Source organism: Neomonachus schauinslandi, chromosome 4 (assembly GCF_002201575.2).
Source record: "Neomonachus schauinslandi chromosome 4, ASM220157v2, whole genome shotgun sequence".
NCBI classification, from domain to species: Eukaryota; Metazoa; Chordata; class Mammalia; order Carnivora; family Phocidae; genus Neomonachus; species Neomonachus schauinslandi.
Window position 1 is genome coordinate 23,535,843 of NC_058406.1, and position 21,285 is coordinate 23,557,127.

Below are 21,285 nucleotides of genomic sequence, written 5' to 3' on the forward strand. Positions count from 1 at the left end.
GCTGCAGTGAGCAGGTGGTGCCTGGGCCTGGTCCTGCCTGCCTGTCACCAGCTCCAGGAACGCAGGATACCTCTCCACTCAGCACCGAGGCGGCACTTGCTCTCTCTTGGTAAGGGAAATGGGCCCCAGGGACACCTCTGGATCTCTGCCCACTCTTAAGTCCAGATTTGTGTCCCCTCACAGCCAGGCTGGCCATGAGCACCAAAGGGCAATGAACAGCGAGGGTATGTCGGGGCTTAGGGGAAGGGGCAGCCTTCTTTTGTTGGGGTTACAGTGTGCCAACTCCCAAGTCTGGGCCTGGCCACATCACCTCCCACGCTGGCAGGTACGCTTTGCCATTCTCCCCATGCTTGGTTCAAGTTCATGGGCCCCCAAGGGCAGGGCACTGGACCTGACTGCCTCCCCTGGGTCTCCCGACCCCCACCCGGCTGGGCAGCGCCCGCCTGGAAGCCCACGGGCGCTACTGACCCGGGCAGGCAGCCATACTGCAGAGCTTAGTCTGCAGCTCGGGACCCTCGCAGGCCTTGCCGCCGTGCTGGGGGGGCACGCAGGTCCGCATCCGGCTCCGGGACCCCCGCCCGCAGCTGCGGGAGCACAGGCTCCAGGACCCCCACTCCTCCCACACGCCGTGCACTGCAAGGAAGCACGTGGCCGGTGGCTGGGCGGCACCTTGGCCCCGCCCACTGCCCATCCGCCCACCAATCAGGAGCTCCGGCAGCTCTGCGACAGCTCCTCATTGGCTCTGCACTGGGCCCCAGGACTCCGCCCTTTGGGGGGAAAATGGAAGACACAGGCTTCCGGTCCCCACTCACACAGGATATCTCCTGTGGACACCAGGACAGGGAGACTAGGACCGACCCAGGAGGGGAGCCGGGGCTCCTCCTCTCCTGGGGGCACAGGAAAGCCCAGGAAAGGGCTCAAGATCTGCCCCAGCCTATCTATCCCACCCCAGCCCTCCCGATCCCCAGACACAAAGCAAGAATCCAACATGACAGGCCTGGGGCAAGAGTAGTGCCCGTCCCAACCCCAAGCGCATGGACACACAAAGAGACATGAACCTCTACACGGACACTGACACAGAGAGCTCACACTCCGGAACACAGCTTTGCCCCAGCCTTCTGCAAGCTCTTGCCACACCCCCGGGGTGCCAAGACCCCTTCCCAGGTAGCCCTACTCTAGGTCCACGGCCAGGAGCTGGTCATGGTCTAGGCACCGCTGCACTCCCTCAGGGAACAAGGAATAGGACTGGCTGAAGCGGCCCCCCACCTCCCCGTGGCGGACCACCTGTCCCAGGCAGGCGCATGCACATTCTCAGTACTCCATGCTGGACTGAGGAGGCTCCCTGGGGACTGGGATGGGGCATCAGAGCAGGGAGGGGATGGTCAGGCAAGGTTTCATTTAAAAAAAAAGAAGAAGAAGAGGAAGAAGTGGCATTTGTCTTAGATCTTGAAGGGCAGGCTGAATTGTAATAGCCAAGGTGGGGATAGGATGAGAATAAGCCAATGCAGGAGGATGGGAGAGTGCAAGAGGCGCTGGTATGGCCAGAGTGTAGGGAACACAGAGGGCAATGGGGGTAAAAAGATGAGCCTTGATTACCGGGACACAGGCATCAAGGGAGTGCTGGGCCCAGAACCAAGCCCACTGGTGCGGACCCTGGTCTGATTCATCTGTGTCCCCAGCGCCCTGTGTGGGGCTGGGCATGGTGTGGGGGACAGCCAAGATTGCTGAATAAAAAAAAGGAGGCAACCCACCATCTTTGGAAGATGAACCTGCCCAAGTCCCAGGCAGGACCTACCCCTGCAGGCAGAGCAGGCGGGAGGATGGGCATACCTGGGCAGGTGGCTGAATTGTTGCAGGGCCGGGTCTCCCGCAGGGGCCCGCTGCACAGGGTCCCATAGGGGGAGGACACGCAGGAGCGGGTCCGCACCTGCAGACCCTGCCCACACGTCAGAGAACACACGCTCCACGGGGACCACTCCTCAGCCGCCGGGTCGCCTACGAGAGAGGGACAGCGTCGGCGGCAGGGGGCACCTCCCAAGCACTCAGCTTCCTAGGGATCCTCCTAATCTGACCCCAAGTGACAGGCTCTGAAGGAGGCCGCCCATCCCTGCCCACAGGCCTCACGTGGCAGGGATGTGACTGAGCTCTAGGACACAGACACAGACGGGCACACGCCAAGCACACATGCCACCAGACGCCACACCGTCGGGCCCCCGCCGCAGAGGAAGGGAGGCGGGCCCGAGTTACCTGTCTGCGCCATGTATAGCCCAGGCTCATCTGCAGACCTTGGCCACTGGGTTTTCACCTTCGGTTCCTCTTCCGGCTCCTCACCTGGAACACGGAGGTGGTGGCGGGGGCTCAGCAAAGGCCAGCTCTGTCCTGCCACAGTGGCGCAGAGAGGGCGGCCTTGCTCTCCCTCAGGCCGAGGGTCTGGAACCAACTGCAGGTGATGCTGAGTGAGCATCAAGTCCTTGCCCCTCCCCCACCACCATCATTTCACAGATAAGGAAACTGAGGCTCAGAAGGCCACACGGGACTCGCCCACAGCCTTACAACCGTCTTCTCCTCCTCTTGCCTCAGCTGGACTGAGGAAGACTGGAGAGGAGTGGCTGCTCACATCGACGGGCTCCGGGAGGCTTCTGGGCCATGGGCTACCCATACCTAGCTCCTCCAATCCTCCTCTGGGAGGCAGGGACCACCGTCTCTGTTTAAAGATGAGGACACTGAGGACCAGAGAGGGGAAGTGACTTGTCCAAGAGCACACAGCCTGGTAAGCCTGAGGCCCAGGCTCTTTCCCCTCACGGGACTGACTCCTCAGGCTGACAAACAGACCACCCCCCACGCCTGCCTCTGGGACGTGATTCATGCCAAGCCAGGGCCTGAGTGTCAGGCCCGGATTCTGCTCCCCATGCATCACTGGACTGTGACCTAGAGGCCCAGGTCAGAACGCTACTCCTCTGAGACCCCAGGACCTCGGGCAGGTGCCTACAACCTCGCAGACCCTCCTCCCCACTGCTCCTGTGGCTGGGAGAGCAGCAGGTGTTCCCGGAGGCCGCTGCTGCCTCAGCCTCAGCCTCAGCAGGCTCTCAGCTGACCACCCTGATTTATGTGTCTGGTCTAGGCCTTGGAAGCACCACCAGTGCTGGAGGAGGGGCTGGGAGCTCCCCTTCTCCAAAGCTGGCCCCTCCTGCTCAGACATGAGCTCATCCAGGCCCTCTCCCACGGGCTAGGGAGCACGGATGGGGGCTGACATGAGCACAGAGGGGCAAGACCCAGCCCATGTAGGGGCTGCTGGGCAGGTGGGAACAGCACTGGGGACAGGACTCAGCCCATGCTGTCCCCGGACTAGAAGGTACTGCTGGCCCCCAGCCCCAGGACCTCTTCTATATCTGAAAGCCAGGTCAGCACCAAGCAGGCACGGTGTTTGAAGGAACCCAAGAGGGCTATGCTCTTTCTGCCCCCTGCGGCCCAGTCCGGGCTCTGCGTCCGAGAGAAAGCTCTATCCAACCAGGCGCCAAGAGGGCCACCTTGAGCAAACCTGCTGGGCAGGGGGCCCTGAAGTGCCACTCAGCCCAGCTTCTGGTCTCATGAACTCCAGGGCCCCTCGCTCCATTTCAGCCACTAGCCGCAGAACTCAATCTACATCCTCCCCAAAACTTCTCCACCAGCTCAGGGCAACTGGAGTCGTGCCCCATGTCCCAACTGGGTCACAGACAGTGATCAGCTGTGTGACCTTGGGCAAGTGTTTGCTTCTCTGTTTTCCCCTCTGTAGAACAGTACTCGGAACACCCCCTCCCTTGAGGGCTGACTTGAGGACTCCCTGGGAGGGGGGCCATGAAGCCCTTGGCACCCTGCTTGGCATGTGGTGAATGCTCCAGAAGGCAGGACCCATCTGGCTTATTTTTACCACCTCCCCCTCCCCTCACAACCTGCACCTCTTCCGCACCCTCCAGCCCCCTCCCCGGGGCCTCCTCCCTTCAAATGGCATCTGCAACCCCTCCCGGCCTCACTTTGGGCCCTGCCTCCAGCAGGACCACAGAAAAGGTGCTCATGCCAAGCTTGCCCATTCCTGAATCCCTTCACCCAGCCCTTCCACCACGCCCGCTCAGCCAGTCCCCAGCCCTGGAGCCTTGTGACAAGCCGCCTTCTCCACGCCCACCCCCAGGCTGCTGAAGAAATCCACAGCTGTGCCAATTGGCACCCGGACAGATTCAGGGCTGCATATCCGCTGGGCGCCTGGGGCTTCTCAGCAGCACTCCCTGGCTCCCCGCCTTCCCCATTCCCCACCTTCTCTGTGCCAGACCTTGACCTCTCTCCTTGAGCTCATCTCTGCTCCCTGGCTCTCTGCAAGGAGCTCCTTTACAGAGAAAGCAAACGCTGTGACATAGGAGGCCCCCCAACCCTCGCCCCTGACTTCTTGCCCCAGACATCCAACTCCCAAATTCCCTGCAGTCCCTCTTACAAAGGCCAGCCCCCCACCCACCTGCCCACCCTGGCCCTGCTTCTCCCCCTCCCACCTTCTAGGAGGGCTCCATCCATTACCCTCTGGCTCAGCATTTGGTCAGCATGGTCTTCCCATGGCCACCCAAGAATGGACCTCCATTCTGGGGGGAGCCCTCCTTCCTCCCCCAGCTGCTGTCCCCCCGGCTCCTCCTCCCCATCAATAAGTGTTCCACAGCTGGCATCTAGTTTCTCACCTGCCACTCACATCCTGGCTCAAATGTCACCTCGCCTGGTAATCCACTGCAGTCTGGCTTCTGACCACATCTTTCTGCTGAAACTGTTCTTGACAAAGTCATCAGCGCCCTCCTTATTGCTAAATCCTGTGGCCGCTTGCAGCTTCGTCCCACTTGACCCCTCAGCAGCACGGGGTCCTGTTGACTCTTCCTGCCTTGAAACACTCCTCTCCCCGACTCTCCTGGTTTCCTCCTACCTGTCTGGCTCCTCCATCCCAGTCTCCTTGACTGCTCTGTCTTCCTGCTGCTTCCCACATCGGGCAGCTATGCTTTGTCAGGTTTCCACTGCACCGCCCCCCTGTCCCCCCTACCCCCAGGTTTAATTCAGCCCCTCTGAATGGCTGCTCCCGAAGCATTACCCACAGCACCCCCATGCTGGGCTTCGCTCCTCTGTAGCCTCCTGCCTTCTGAACAGGTCTCCCGATGAGGGGCCCTCAAAGTCAGCCCGTCCAAAATGGGACCACCATTTCTTCTCAAATCTCTACCTGCTTGTTTCCCACCTTTTTCACCTCAAGAACGTCTACCTGATTTTCAAAATCCAGCTCACGGGGCTTCTCATTTATGAAGTCTTCCTCATCCTCCACCCCCCAGGCAGAGTCAGCTGTCCCCTCCTCTGTGCGCCCTGTCGCCACAGAGGATTCCACCTTCTGACCGTCTGAACCTCCCTGGGCTCGTGGGCCCTTTGGAAGAAGGCCGTGGAAGCCATCTCCCTGAGCACAGAGAACACTGGCCCTGGATCCGGTCCAGAGGCATACCAATAAACGCCAACTAACACGCCGCTCCTAGCTCCCCCCCCCCACCTCATGGGGGTCACCGGAAATGGTCCCTTGTAAATCTTGAGGATCAGCTCCGCCCAGCAGTCCTCCACCTAGACCAGGCCCCATCCTGACACCCATGTCCTAGTAAACATTCTGCAGACGCTGCCCAACCTATCACAAATCCAGCTGGGAATGCTTTCATCTAGCTCCTGCCTGCATCTAGACCCTCACTGTGTCTGTGGCAAACCCCAGCCGTCAGCCTGGCATCCAGGAGGGCCAGCAAACCCGGACGTGATGAGAGCCGTCTGACCTGCTCGCCGCGGACCCCCACCTCTTCCCGTGGTCTCCACGGCCTCTACAAACTGTGCACCAACCCTTTGCTGGCCAGCCCCAAGACGGAACCAGAGGTGATGTCAGTGGTTTCTAGAATCGATCCGATTTGAAAATCAGAACGTGTCACAGGCCCAGCTCTTGAGTCCCTCTCCAGGCCTCTTGGGCTGGACCAGAGACGGGGGGTGGGGACAAGCCCAAGGCCACGGGGCCAACACTGACCGCCCCCCCTTCCATTCCCACCCCACTTCCCTCAGAAGGTAAGCCAGCAATTCATGTCCCCCACAGATGAAAGGCAGTTCTGCCTGAAGGGGAGGAACACAGGTAAGACCAGAGTAGTTACCCACTGAAACCACGTTTATTCAGCATATAGCATGTGCAGGCCCCAGCTGGCTCGGGGCCCACCACTGGGGGAGTCTAAGAGGCAGCTGAGCCAACAGGACAAGAGCGGGTTCTGGAGGGGGTGTGGGCACCCCCAGAACTTCCAAGTGTCTTGTCCAGGGAGCAGCACGAGCTTGGAGGACCCAGGGCTTGGATGCTCACAGTCCTGCAATCTATCGCCTTTTTCACCTGGGAGCCCGCCCTGGGTGGGACAGACCTACTGCCTGGAACCCGCTTCCCTGCTCAAGCCCTGCCGACCTCCTAACTGTTCTGTTTTGTTTTGAATAAGGTAACATTTACTACACAAGCCCTACTTGCCAGTCACCGTGCACCCTACCCCGCCTCATCTCATCCTCATGAGGATGGGCTCTCCCATGTTACTAATGAGGACAGCGGCTCCGAGGTCGCATGCCCGAGAGAGGCTGAGTGACATTCGAACCCAGGCCTGCCTGACTCCTCCGGAGGCCACGCTCTTCCTACTGAACTGCGCGGCTCTAACAAATGCAGTCCAACTTGGACCTCCTCAGAGACACCTTTCTTAATTCCATGGGACCTCGAGTCATTTCCGCCCACCTGCTCGCCATCCCCCCCCCCAAGCCCCTCACACCGGCTGTTATCCTGTTCTAACACCACCTTCTAATCGTTCCTTTGCATATCCACTCCCCACTCCCCACCGGAGAGCCTGATTCTCTTCTGTAGCCTCCAAAGTGATCCTCTGAGAGCCCAGCTCAAACCACACACACTCCCCCTCTCCTGCTGAGGAACCTTTGGTGGCTCCCCACAGCTACCAGTGTAAACCTCAGAGCCCAGCATGCGCTGGCCCCTGCTGACCTGTGCAGTCCTGTTTTCCTCTCCCCACCAGGCAGCCAAGCACACTGCAAGGTCATGTGGGCCAGTGAGAAGGACGTAGCTTTAAGAGCCAGACAGATGCAGATTTGATTCCCAATTCCACCAGTCTTGCTGTGTGCCCTTGGGCAAGTGGCCTCACCTCTCTGAGCTTAAACATCTCCAACTGAAAATAGAAATGATACATCCTACCACAGGTTCAGAATTAAATGAAACAAGAGATATGGACTGCCCAAATACAATAAGCTCTCCATGGAAAGGGAATGCCACCTCCTTCTTGTTATCTACATGCTTTCCTCTCTGCAATTGGTGTTTCCTCCCCTTGGAATGCCCCTCCTCCACCTCAATCTGCCAAAATCTTCTACATGTTAAATGTTGCCTCCTCCAGGAAGCCATCCTAGGCTGACCACACAGGAGTTTGGCTATGCTGGTCCCTTCTGTGGCTGAGACCCTAGGCTGCCGCTCTCTGCAGCTGTGAGTATTCTGGGCTCGTCCCTCTTGTGGCCACTATGGGAGGGTCTCAATCTCCCTTGCTCCTCTTGCACAGAGGGCTTAGCTGCGAACAGCTAGACAGAAGACAGGCATTCAGCAAACACGGGCCAGATATCCCTGAGCATTCCCCTACCCCAGTCATACAGGAGCCACTCTTGTTCCACGCCCCACCCCGCCGGCACTGGCAGATAGGGTGGGCTCAGGCTCTCTGCCATTTGAGCAGACTACAGACACCTGCTACACCATGCTCTGCAGACCCTGCCCCCAAACCCCACACAGTGCAGCCCCCTCAGCCTCCTTTGTCATGAATGTGTTAAAAATAACCACAATAATCATCACTTCCACGGGGAGAGCAGTGCGATTTACAAAGCAGTCCTCCCTCCCAGGGCTCTCTACATCCTCCCTGAGGTTGGCCCCGGGGCCCTGAGTAGGCACCAACAGATCCCCTTGAAACAGCTCTGTCATGTCTCTCCATGGCTTCCCACCCCCAGCAGTGCCTCAGACCCCACGGGGAGGGGGTACCGGGAGATGGCTTTGAAAACCCCAAGCTCTACCTCTGCAGTCCAATGCAACTGGGTATCCCCATGAGAGCAGATGCCCAGCCAAAATGCCAGTTCCCCGCTGAAGACTTCCTCCCCCAAGCTGCTGGCCTATCTACCCAGCCTCCCAACAGAGTGAGCTGGGGGCCCTGCCACCTCCCCCACGTGGCCAGGAGCTCCTGGAGAGCAGGGACCTCACCTGACTCATCCGACCTCATCTGGCCTCCCCCACGACACCCAACTTCTTGCTGCCTTAAGGCCCTCGGCCAATGGTGGCAGGGTCCCAGAGCCTTGACCCCATCTCCCACCACTGGGGCTACTGCCCAGTAACGCCAGTCCACTAGACCTCCCTGTACCGACATGCTCACACTTCCATGTCCTTGCGTGGGCTGCTCCCTCCTACAGGGTTGCCCAAAGCATGCGGTAGGAAATGACTTGGGGTGGCTCACAAACGTGCCATTAAACAACCCTGGATCATGGACTGAGGCAGTTCCCCCTTCCAGGTCTCTTTTTTAATTAGGGTGACTTCCTGCCAATCTATCTGCCTGCGGTGGTCTAGTTTGTGCCTTCCCTGATGCAAGTAATAGGACCCCTTCCCCTGCTTTAAAACCTCACAAATGTCCCAGTTTAGATGATAAATTATATGGCTGCTTTACTTTTAATCCTTTCAAATGCATGCAAGATAAAGTCTCTGGGGGCGCCTGGGTGGTTCAGTCATTAAGCGTCTGCCTTTGGCTCAGGTCATGATCCCAGGGTCCTGGGATCGAGCCCCGCATCGGGCTCCCTGCTCAGCCAGGAGCCTGCTTCTTCCTCTCCCACTCCCCCACTTGTGTTCCCTCTCTAGCTGTCTCTCTCTCTGTCAAATAAATAAATAAAATCTTAAAAAAAAAAGATAAAGTCTCTGTGCAGTCCGAGCCTTCAACACGTCCCCAGCACATGCTCATTTCTCTTTCTAACAAATCGAGAGGAGAGACGAGCAGCTAGTGAGAATTTACTACTGTCACTTTGTTTTCACTATGGTTGTCTCTTCTGTTATCCTCTACTTCAAATAAGTGATACTCCTTTCCCATTTATGATGTGAAATTTCTTCCTAATATATTAAATTTTAAAAGCAATTCAATTAAAAAATATTTCACGGGCCAGTGAACTCCTATTCACTCCTCAAAACTCAACTCAGAATCACCTCCTTTAGACGGCCTTCCCACCCCTTTGTGGTTGAATCCCTCACTCTTCCTGCTCCCCTGACATCTAGCCCATGTACATCATACCTACTGCACTAAATTAGGACAACATGCAGTGATTTATTAGGGATTTACCATGTGCCAGGGACTGTGCTAAGCACTGACCCACAGTCTCTTGCTTAATTACTCTGTGAATAGCTCTACTAGCCCCATTTTACAGGTGATAAAATGGAGGTGAAGAAACTTGCCCACAGTCACACAGCTAGTCAGTAGTGGGGTTGGGAACTGAACCCGGGGGGGGCGACTTCGGCCTGTGGCCTTGACCTTGAAAGCCGTACACTAGTGGTCACGCTCCCCCATCAGAGGGCAGGAGGTGTGTCTGGTTCACCTCGGATCTCATTCACTCAGAGCCGACCCAAGGCCTGGCACAAACTCCACCCTGATAGAGACATGAAGATGTGCGTGATGGATGGGCTGCGACTGGGCCCCTGCTGCGATGTCTCAGGAATCTGGGCCCCCCTCCCCATCCTGTGACAGAGCACACAGAGCTCCAGCAGCACAGATTGGGGCTGGAAGGTTCTTCTAGGAAATGTACAGCCTTGCTAGGTCTCCCTGCCCTCCTGCTCCCGCCCTGAGAGAGGCCCGGCCTCCCCAGTGTCTGAGCCCCAAACAAGCAGGTAAGGCTGCACTTCCTGCCACCAGATGAGGCTGGCCAGAAGAGGACAGCAGGGCCTGAGCGCTGGGAGGAGAAGGACCAATCGAGGACTGGGTTGGGCAGGTAGAAGTAGCTTCCCAGAGGAAACAGGGCTTGAACAGCGCTGGGAAGAATGGGGAAGATCTGGATAACCAAGGGCAAAGGGCATTCCAGGTGAGGGAAACATCCCAAGCAAAGGCAGGGAGTCCAGAAAGCAGGGGCTCGGGGAGCCAGTGAGGAGCCCCAGTCAAGGGCAGGACAGATTTGGAGTGAAGGCTGAATAGCAGGGGGCAGCAGGGTCTGGGGTGGGGCTGGAAGGCCAGGCTCAAGAGTCTGGGCCATGATGGGGAGTCTGGTGGTTGGATCAGGGAAGTGATGCACAGATGACGGGAGGTCCTGAGGCCCCCAGGGGCAGCCCCCTTGTCCAAGTCACCCAGCAGCAGTGGCAGAGTGGGGATTTGAACTCTTGCCTCAGGAATGGAGCCTGGATGATGGGGAGGTGGGTGATCAGCAACTGGCCAAGGATGGGACAGTGGCTCTGGGGAGGGCAGGGCGTGTGGGAGAGGAGGGGGAGGGCTGCCAGAGCAAAAGACCCCTTCTCCCAGGTATCACTCGGCACAGCCAACACCCCTGGCCAGGGCCTCATCAGGTCTCAGGGTCTATGGGCAGGAACTGCAGGGTGACAGCTCTACCTCTTCCCGCCGATTCCTGCCCCGGCCTCAGCCGGCATCCACCGAGCTCCTTCCTGCCTGCCTTCCCTTTCTTCCTCTCTCCCCACTTAACAGATTGCGGCAGCAAGATGGCACAAATTTATGGCTCAACTCACCAAAAATAACAAGAGATCTATCAAAGGCAGTTTGCGTGAAATTAACAGGCGCCCGTGCCCTCTTGTCAAACGCACTCGGCTCTGAGGCGGGCCCGGGCACTGCACTCCGGCGCGGCCCACCAGCTCCCGGCCTCATGGCTCTCCCAGTAGCAACCCAGCCCCACTCCACCTGGCCAGGCCACTGACTCTACTCCGGGTGTCCCAGGGAAGGGGAGCACAACTCCCCTGCTGCAGTACCTAGCAGAGGGGCTGGGACAAGGGTCCTCCTCTTCCTGCTCACCACCAATCTTGTCCTCCATCTGGCAGTTCCATGTGTGAGCCGGTTCTCCCGTGGCTGGTACCTGTGTCCAGCCGGCCCAGTGGGCCGGGGGCGGCGCTGCCACCAGGCACAAAGTGCCCTGAGCCCTGATGATGCCCTGGCCCTCAGACGTCCCCTGCCACATGGAACGAACTGAGCCCTATGTCCATTGTCTCTTGCCCCTAAGAGATTGGGCAGAAGGGAGGAGATGGCAGAGAGGAAAAGTCTCTTGCCTGCCAGGGGAGAGGAAGTCTGGGCAGCAGTGTGCTGTGCAAGCCCACTTAGGAAGACGATGTCACCTCACCCCCTGCAACTCCCCATAAGGGCCCTCCCTGCAGGCAACCCCCACGAACAGCCTGAAAACAGGCCAAGCAGGACAAGGGGCGTGAGCTGAGGTCAGGCGTGGAACAGCTGGGAGCCTAGGGCTCCCTGCTCAGAGATGATACCAGGCCTCATGCCCAGGGACAGGCAGCATCCAATCTCCACCCATCCCCAGTCTCAGAGGCCCCTGCAGAGGCTGTGATGATGATGGGGACCATGGTGGCCTTCCCATCACTAGCCCTCTCTGACCCCCAAAGACACCCCAACTACCAACCAACTCCTGCTTCCGGCTTCCACCAAGCCCAGCTGGCTGCTCCTGGCTCTGTGCTCCACATGGCAGCCTGCCCAGATGTGCCCGCCCATGAGGGTAAAGCATTGCTCCATCCACTGCGGACCACTGGGCCAAGGGACCACAGGGAAAGCCAGACAAAAGAGGCTGCCCTCTGCTGAGCACGATGGGGGAGGCCCCCACAGAGTGATAGGCAGTGACCACCAGGCAGGAAGAACCATAAACCTCCTGATATACGCCTGGCGCTCTCCGCCGATGTTCGACAAAGAAGCGAAATTCAATTTCTTCCTGCAGGCACTAAATCCCAGGCCGGCCTCCAAGGCCCATAACCTGCCCACGGCCTGCTGTCACTCGGACGGCTTCATCGACCAATGTTAAAGGCCAAGCTGGCCAGGGGGAGAGGCCAGAGCAAGGCCACTGGGCACTCGCCATGGACAGGCATGGTGCCAGATGTCTCCTGGGGGAGGCTGAAAGCCCCCTCCACACTGCATTGGGAGAGGCTGCTGTCATGATAACTAGCCCCTCTAATTAATTCAGAGATATCTCCCCGTTTTACAGATGAAGAAACTGATGCCAAAAAATGGGATCCGCTGAAGGGAACAGTCAAAGGCAGTGCCCAACTCCAGGGCTCTGGCCTCCAAAGCAGGGGCGGGGACAGGTCATACTCCAACGCTCCTAGTGGCCCTCACACAAGACCCCTTGCCTCCCTGTAAATACTCTCAGGCAGACCTAGATGCCTCTTCTGACTTCCAGCCCTGCATGACATCCTCATGATGGTAGGCCAGGACCTGTTACCCCAAATGGGGAAACCGAGGCCCGGAGAGGGAAGGGAACTCCCTTTTAGTACCAGAGCTGGGGACCGGAACCCAGACCTGCCTACCCCCCACCCACTCCCTGCCAGGCCCCCTGGCCAGTCTCGGGCCCGGCACTGTGCGGCAGGCACATGAGATCCAGATGAGGGGCTAGGGGCCTTGAAGCTGCAGGAAGGAGGGCTGGCAGAAGGTGGCTATGGCGAGGGAGGTGGGGTGGGAGCAAGAGCATGTAGGACTCAGGGCTCGCAGAGCTTTTGCCCAGTCAGCAGGAAGCTCTAGCTGCTGGCAGCCTCGGTCCCAGAAGACATGGGCCCAGAAGGGGAGAGAGGGGATGCTGGGAGCTGAGCCAGCCCAGCCCTCCAAGGCAGCCTTGAAGCCCAGGCCTCTTCACCTGGGCACCACCCTCTGCCCTGACCCTGGGGCCACTGCCAAAAATCACTGACCTGGTCCCTGCTCCCTGCCTACTCTCCAGCCTCCAGGCAAACTTGTCAACTTGCAGTGCCAGGACCTGCCACGGTCACTCCCAGCTTGGGGCCTTTGTTCGCACTGCTCCCTCTGCCCAGAATGCCTTCCCCGCTTCTTTGGCTTCGCTGGCTTCCACTTGTCCTTCAGATCTCTGCTCCTGTATCACTTCCTTCAGGAAGCCTTCCTTGATTGCCCAGTGTGGGGAGTCCTCTCCCTGGGTTCACCACACCGCATTGGCCGATCTCTGCCCCCCCCATTCACCCACCTAGACTGCAAACTCTTCGAGAGTGAGGTTTAACCCAAATCCATTTCAGGGAACCCCAACATCGGGACAAGGACAGACACAGAGGGGACACGGGTGAAGGACCATACGAATGGCCTGGGGATCTGCCAAGACGGGCCCCAGAGGGCCCCCTGGGCACACCCAACCCCACCAGGGCCCTGCTCAGACTCACCATATCTCATCTCGGTCGTGAACAGGTCATTGCTGCTCCCTGAATGCAAATCGGCCTCAGCGGGTGGGGCCGGGCCCCCGGGCACCAGGGCATTGGACAGAGTGTGGGCAGCCGGAGGGCCTGGAGGCGTGGTGGTGGTGGCGGGACCAGCCCCCGCCTCCCCGGGGCAGCTGCAGCCCGGCTGGGCGAAGCCACAGGCCCGGCCGGCGGCGTGGCCGCACTCCTCACTCCAGCGGCAGAGCACGCCGCAGGTGAACTGGCTGGAGTTGTTGTTGTTGATGAGCAAGACCTCAACGAAGCGGAAGGCCAGGGCGGCAGGCGCCAGCAGGCGCGGGGCCTCTGAGGGCTCTGCCGACAGGCACAGCTGCACGAAGTTCTTGTCGAAGTGCAGGAAGGTAAAGGGGCCCGAGCCGCTGCACAGTTCCAGCCCCGCTGCGGCCTCCTCCTCCTCCTCTGGCCACCCCGCCTCTGCCTCCGCCCCGGCCACCGCCTCCTCTGGGCTAGGCCGCAGGCAGGTAAAGTTGACCAGGTAGTGGTCCAGGGGCAGCAGACGGGGGGCAAAGTGAGTGCACACCTGCTCCTGGCGGTTGAAGCGCAGGTAGAGGGAGTACTTGGTGGGGTCAGGGTTCTCCAGGGTCCAGGAGCAGCCCGAGGCGATGGTGGGAAAGAGGTCCTGCAGTGAGAAGGCCCCGTAGAGCACGCCCGAGGCCAGGGCGGAGCAGGCGCTGGGGGCGGGGTCGAAGGCGGCGGCCAGGCGCAGGGACAGAATCACAGATAGTAAGAGGGGACAGGCTGGGGTCATCCTATGTCCCTTGCCCTGTGGAGAGAGACGGCGGTCAGTGGTCCCAGGCACTACCAGCATGAGCTCTCAGTCTCCCGCGGCCTCCTCGCTGCCAGGGGTGGGCCTCTCGGGGAAGACTTTGAAGTCACCCACCTCCATCTGTGTGATCTTAGACAGGGGACTCGACTGCTTAGAGCTTCAGTCTCCTTACCTGTAAAGTGTAGGCACGTGGGAGAGTGCCTGACTCTGGAAGCCCTTAAGAAACATCTGTTGTTGTCTCTGTCACCCTGTGATTCCTCGGTCAGTCCCACCAGCCAAAGGCACCCGGCCTGACACTTGGATCTAGCCCCATCCCCACCACCCAACTGGAATTCTCCAGAACCCTTGCTCTCAGTCGCAGTGTATCGTGATCAGCTGTGAGGCATGTCACGCGTAATCCAGCGGTAATTGTCAAAGGAGCAATGTTTGACAACGATTTGCTTTTTTATAAATCAGAGCAATTCAAGGTTATTCCCGGAACAATGTCATTCTCACTCGCCTGCTTTTACTGAGTGGGCGAGAAAGGGGAGGAGTTACGACCGGTGTGCCAGGGGCTGCGCACAACCTGAGCCATGCCCCTGGGGGGCATCGCAAGTGTGAATGTCATGAGTACCGCTGTGGTGGATTTCGTGGTGGATTTCCTGGTGGAAACAACAGGGCGAGGCACCTGCAAAATGGGTGCAGTATTCCCCTTAACCCCTCTTCCCTTCCTACCATGGGGTTATCGTCCAAGGCCTGGCTCAGGGCCCGCTACCCCAGTAAGGCCACCAAGCTATCGCCCAGCTCGCAGCTCCCGCAGCCCCTGCCTGCAAGTCCATAGCCCCAGTCAGCACCTCTATCCCCTGTTGTCTCCCCTGAGTTCATTCATCTCAGGAGTCTTCAAGCTCCTAGGAGTGGAGACCGGGGTTCACTGATTTCTCCCTCCCCGCCAAGTGCCGCACTGAGCCGAACCCCCAGCATGTGCTCCAGGTGTGGGCAGGCAACCAGGGCTCAGGCCATACCGTGACAGACGCGCAGGGCGGTCAGGCCCGAGTGGACAAAACCTAGCGGGCAGGGCACCTGCAGGTACCCTCCCACCCACCGGGCCAGGCCAGAGCCACTACCCACAGCCTGCACAGCCTCCACCCTAGCTGTCCAGAAAACAGAGCCTGGCACCTGGGCTGGCTCCGTCCTGCTTCCAGCCCTGCGCCCGAGGTGATCCCCATTGCCTCCCTCCTCCGTGCCGGCAGCATAGCTCACAGAATTGGATGGGCCCCTAGAGCCTGGTTGCTCCACATTAGAGGAGAAAAGATGAGGCCCCAAAAGGGGAGGCGACCTGCTCAAGATCACACAAGAGTGATCCAGCTGGGACTGGAAGCCGGGACCCGAAGCCCCAGCCCGGGGTGCCCTCTCATCCACCAACAGCCTCTTGCTCCGCGTCCCCTTCCTTGCCCAGGCTTCAGGCCTGATGGACAAGCCATTAGCCCTGGGAACTGAGTCACAAACAGGATAATTCACAGATGTGGCCAGATGTTCCCAAGACCCAGAGGCTCCCCAGGCACAGATTTCCCCTTGGCTCTTTAGGAGCCTCAACAGTGACTGGAGGGGTGAGGGGGGGAGGGCAGGAATTAGAACCCCAGAATTCCAATCCCTGCGCAGCATCCGTGGAACTCCTCACTGCCCCAGATCCCGCAATTGCCCCTCCCCAGCCATGGGATAAAGGGGGCATAGGGGGACAAGCTCAAGGCAGGCTCATTTCCTGGGGAGGAGCCACCCCAGCCTCCTCCAAAGGCCCGCGTGGAGTTACTGGGCAGATGTCAGAACAGGTTGTGTCTCCACTCCTCCCGCCAGAACTGAAAAAGGGACACAAGAGCCCTGGCCTTCCCTGCCCCACATCATGCGTGTCCCAAACTCTCCAGCCCGCCCAGCCTGCTGCAGCACCAGCGAAGCCGGGAGCTGATGATGAGTGACATCCAATCCCCCCGCTGCCCCCAATTATTTTTAAGCAGGCTGCAAAATTCAGGCCATAGCTGCAGCTCAGCAGAGGGGAGGTGGGGGCTCATTATAACTGGCCTCACCTCCCCCACTTAGAGCAGGGTGCGGAATCTACACACACACACACACACACACACACAGAAGCTGGAACACTGCTATGCCGTGCAGACATGCACACAAAAGCACGTATGCACAGACACATGAAAAGACAGGTGTTCCCAGGCATTCTACATGTGAACAGACACATACGCACACAGATCAGTGAAGCCACAGATGCGTGAATTCATACGCACACCAGGGTACAGGCACTCACATGTACAAGGTGTAAAGAGCCAGCCACTTGTACACTTGTACAGAGAGGCAAATGTACTCTCTCGTGTGAACACACACACAGGTAGCTGGCTGTTTGAGGCTTAGCACATGCCAGCTAAGTGTCAGGCAGGATCTGACTTGCTGCTCCTTCCTTTGTTCTTGAAGCTGGGGACTCAGACCTCCCCCCCCAATCCCACCTCCTGGTCCTCAGCTGCTCCCTCCTCCATAGCCCCGACCCATCAAGAAGTGTTAGGTCCAGACCCTCAGAGACACAGCCTGGCTTCTGCACAACCCAGCCACCTCGAAACCCTGCCCAAGCCCCCTCCTCCAATCAGTCTCCTTCAGACACCCCCTTCACACCAATTCTGGAATTTCACGCTGCATCTGTATGACCCTCGTGGTTCCTGTGGTGACATAAGACCTCTGGGGCCCTTTATTTTAATATCCTTCTCCATCCATAAAATAAGGCAAACAGCACAATTCCAAGCTAAGTCAGAGAGAGCCTGTCCTGGGAGGGGACCTGGAAGGATCCTTACCTCACAGGCTGCGCCGGTGGCTATTAGCCATGATCCCCCCTCCCTGAGCCTCAGTTTCCCCCTCTGTGGAATGGAGACCACCTTCTCATTCAACCTCCCAGTGAGTTCTCGGCACAGAGCCTGGCCCAGGCAGAGCACTCACACGGTCCCTTCGCCTTCTCCCCTCTGCCTGGGAACCTCACAGACTCTCCCTGCTTCCCTGCTGAGGTCCACCGCTCTCTCTGGGAAGGCGCTTTGGGCTGAACCAAGGAAATGGCTTTGCCACCTCCAAGCCCAGTAAGATCACAAACGTGCCCAAGAGCTGGAGAGGACAGGTATGGAGCTCAGCTCTGAGGAAGAACTTCCTGGGTCAGGAGGTTAATGGCGAGGATAATCAAAAGGCCTCCTCCCTCAGGACTTCAGCGGGCTGAGATGTGTGAGCTGCCGGGGAGGGGGGGGGGTGGACACGGGACCTCCCCCGCATGCCTGCCGCCCGCCCGCCCGCAGACCTGAGAATCCCACCCTCTGCCCAAGCACACTGAGACCCCACAGGCCCGCCCGGCCTCGGGCTTCCCCTTCTGCCCCAGTGAGGGAATCGGAGGCTTTCGCAGCAGCTGGCAGGGACAAGAGCGGGGACGGGGGGCACCTCAGGGCAAGGGCTGGGTCTCCGGGATCCCCGGAATCGAGCCCCTTGCGCCCTGTGGGCTGGGAGCAGCGGCGCTGGGTGGCGGAGCGCCGGGAGCCCCGGCCGCGGGCGGGGGAGGGGCGGCGGGGGGGGAGGGGCGCGGCGGTGCGTACCGCGGTCGCGTTTATCCACCTGGCAGCTCCAATTCGCCGGCCCGTCACTCACCCTCCGCCTCCCGGGCGCTCACTGCGGGGCCGAGCCCAGGCCGCCACGCGGGCGGGGACCCCCCCACTCGGAGCCTTCGGGTCCCGTGCCCATGCACTGGCCGGGTGGCAGGGTCCTCAAGGACCCCTCTCCGGGAGCTCTGGTACCCAGGAGGGCGCACACCTCCATCCAGCTTCTGGAGCTGGTGGGCAGGACCGAGGGGAGGGGCTCCCCCGAGTGCGGCCCCGCCTTCTCCACCCGGCCAAGAAGGCCGCTCCTCCTCTAGCTCAGGGGTCTTTCGGTCCCGGGAGGGGCCCTCCCGCCCACCGCGGGGGAGGGAGACGGGGGGCGGGCCCGCGAGGGGAGGGGGCGGTGACTCAGCCGCCCTCCGTCCGCCTCCCCGGAACTTTGCAGCAGCTGGAGCCGCCGTTGCTACAGGAACCGAAAGCTTTTGTTCCCCAATGTCAGGGCTGCCCGGGCAGACTGGAGGCTGGGAGGCTGCCACTCCCCGGTGGGACCCAGGCCCAGCCACACTGCCCAGAGGGCTTCCTGCAGCAGAACGCCACGGATTCGAGCCGCCTTTCTCCCCCTTACCCGCCCTTCACCAAGCCACTCCCGGCAAAGCCAGGTTTCTTCAAACTCTTGGGGCCCTCAGACCGGGTCGCCCCCTAACTCTGACCTGGAGCACTAACTGTCCTGGAAAGTTCCTGATGGCGTCTGACCCCCTGGGGAGAGGTAAGAGGTTCCTCTGAGCACCATGTGCTCCTCTGGTGCTGATTTCCCACGTGGGCCCCCCTAACAGGCAAGCCTACCTTTGGGAACCTTGACTTGGGTTTCTTCCCTGCATTTATCCTACCTCCCCTACTTGAACCAGGACCTCAGAGACCTTGGCCTGGCTTTCACTGATGCCCCTCTGGCCAGAGCTGATCCCAGAGCAGTCCAGCAGATCCAGAGCACCCAGATGGTGAAGGATGGGTGAGGGAGGGGAGAGGCTGGCAGTCACAGGCTCCGTGGACCCACTCTGGGAGCTGGGTGGTTTCTGGCTTTATTATCCTGGGGGTTAGAGTGAAGTCACTAGAACCTGTTCTGCACTTCTCCTCTGGGAATAGGAGTAGTGTGGAGAGGGGCCTGACCTTGGCCTTGAAGACAGCCCAATAAACCAATCATTGTTGAGCATTACTAGGTGCCAGACACTCTGTACAATCTAATTTCATTCTCGCAGCAACTATATGAAGCACTTATCACTGACCCATATTATAGAGGGCCAAATGAAGCTCAGAAAGGTTATGTAGCCTGCCTAGGTCACACAGCTTTTGAACCCAGGTCACCTGGCCAAAAGCTGAGTTACTAACTACTTACTCAGCTCCATTACCTGGGCGTTGGGAGGGAGAGAAGAGTGCAGAGACCATCTGAGACCTCATTTTGAGTTACAGAAATGCCTACCACATACACAACCACCCCAGGCTAGACCTCTCCCTTCTGAAGAGTGATGGGGGAGAGGGGGAGCCGAAGAGGGGAGCAGAGAAGGGAAGAGGAGGGGGGAAATCTGTCAGTCTCAGTCCAGGGAAGACCCTCCCTTAAGCCTCCCACCACCACCATCAGGACATACCCCATCCAGAGTCCACATTGACCCCTATGGCAGCAAGGGGGACACTCCCCAGGTGCCTGCGCTGTCCCAGGGCCAGGTGGACTCCCCCGCCTATGCCATGCCCAAACCAGACTGAGCCCACCTTTGCCCCCACCCACCACCTAGTGGGGATTGCCATGGGGTAGACAGAGGCTCCCTGGGGACACCTGCCCAAGCCCAAACAAGCCCATCCAGACCATCTCAAATCCAGGGGCCAATCCTGCTGGTCTGTCCCTGATAGCTCAAAGGGCTCCTGAATCCCTGCTGGGATGAGCCCTCCACCCCACCCCACCCCACCCTGCCCCCAGAGCATGGGGTCTGACAACCAGAACTGTTCCCGCACGGCTAGCAGGAGGGGGCATCCGGCCTCGCCCGCCAACCTCCTCTTCCCCAGGGACTTCCCAGCGCCAGTCCCGCAGCCACCGCTGCTGCTCCGGCTGCGGAAACCTGGGGTTACCCGCGGGAGGAAAAGGGGCGGCGGGTCCGGGGCTGCGGGCAGGGGGCGCCAGAGGACGCCCAGGGGCCCGGCCGGCAGCTGGCGAGGCGGGCAGGCGGGCAGTATCTCTGGCCCGGGAGCCCCTCCCCCCGCGGGCACCAGACCCTTCTTCGCCCGCTCTGCACCGTCCGCGGCGCAGAGGACTTCCCTCGGACCGAGCTGACTGCGGGAGTGGCCGCCAACTTCACAACCTACAACCCCCCCCCCCGCCCCCGCCCCGTCATGCCAGCCCCCGGGGCTGCGGGAGGGTGCGTTTGGTGCCCGGCTCTATGCCCCAGGGGTGGGAAGAGAAGGATGGGGGATGGACAGACTCCGACCAAAGATGGACACGGGAGCCAGGGATGCAGGGCCAGTCGAGATCCCGGCCGGAGAGGAGGGGGCTCGGAGCAGACATGGGGGACACGGCCCCAAGTCCAGGCTGAGGGGGAGGAGACTTGCAGCAGAGATTGGCGAGGGATAGAGAGACTCCAGGCAGATATGGGGGAGGAGGCATCGGGACAGAAATAAGAAGGGAAGCATGGTCGGGGTACTGGCGCGGGGAAAGGCAGTAACTATGGGCAGACATGGATGGGCATAGGAAGGACTCTGGGCAGAGATGAAGTGGAGGGGAGGAGCAGGGTCCGGCATCCAGACGAGGAGGGGCGATTAAGGGGAAATACACAGTCGAGCTGCAGGTTGGAGAAAGGGGCTTTAATCAAGGTGGGGGGCGCACTGCCAGGATCCAGGCTAAGATAGGAAGAGACTCGAGACAGCAATGAGGGTAAGGTCTGGGTCAGGATTGTGGGGGAGGGCTTTAGCAGAAATGGGTAAGGGGAAGGGGGTGGAAAAGGAACTCACCAGAGATGAAAGGGGCCTCGGCCCCAGGCTTGGAAGTTCCCAAAGAGATGGGAGTGGGTAGATGCAGAAAGAACTCAGTTCGGGAGGGGGAGGATTCAACAGAGATGGGCTAGGGGAGCGCCCCGAGTCCGGGCCGGTGCGGAAACTCGGGACCGCGCCGGGAGGGCTCGGTGCGGGGCCGTGTCGAGCTCTGGGACCGAGCACTCACTCACCTGGGCGCCGTCAGCAGCAGGAGCGGGGGCCGGCGCTGGCGGAGGCAGCCACGGGGCGCAAGTTTGCCATCCCTAAGGCGGGGGCCTGGCCGGACGCGGGGCAGCTCGCGGCAGCGGCGCGGAGGGGCCGAGGCTCCCGCTCCGCGGAGCGGCGGGTGCAGAAAAGGCGCCGCGGAGCACCGCGGGGCGGGCGGGCGCCGGGCCGGGCGCGGGCTCCTGCCACCGCCTCCTCGCCGCGCC

The 21,285-nt window shown here is 60.0% G+C and overlaps 1 protein-coding gene across 1 annotated transcript in view; it reads right to left on the reverse strand.

The window, feature by feature from the left end:
- ADGRB2 (adhesion G protein-coupled receptor B2) overlaps positions 1 to 21,138 on the reverse strand; it is a 36,408-nt gene extending 15,270 nt beyond the window's left edge. The window contains 5 exon segments of the mRNA XM_044913942.1: positions 469 to 633; positions 1,831 to 1,995; positions 2,248 to 2,331; positions 13,424 to 14,240; positions 21,046 to 21,138. Of these exon segments, the coding sequence (XP_044769877.1) occupies positions 469 to 633; positions 1,831 to 1,995; positions 2,248 to 2,331; positions 13,424 to 14,225 (1,216 nt within the window). The 5' untranslated portion in view covers positions 14,226 to 14,240; positions 21,046 to 21,138.
- Positions 21,139 to 21,285: the final 147 nt, after the last annotated feature.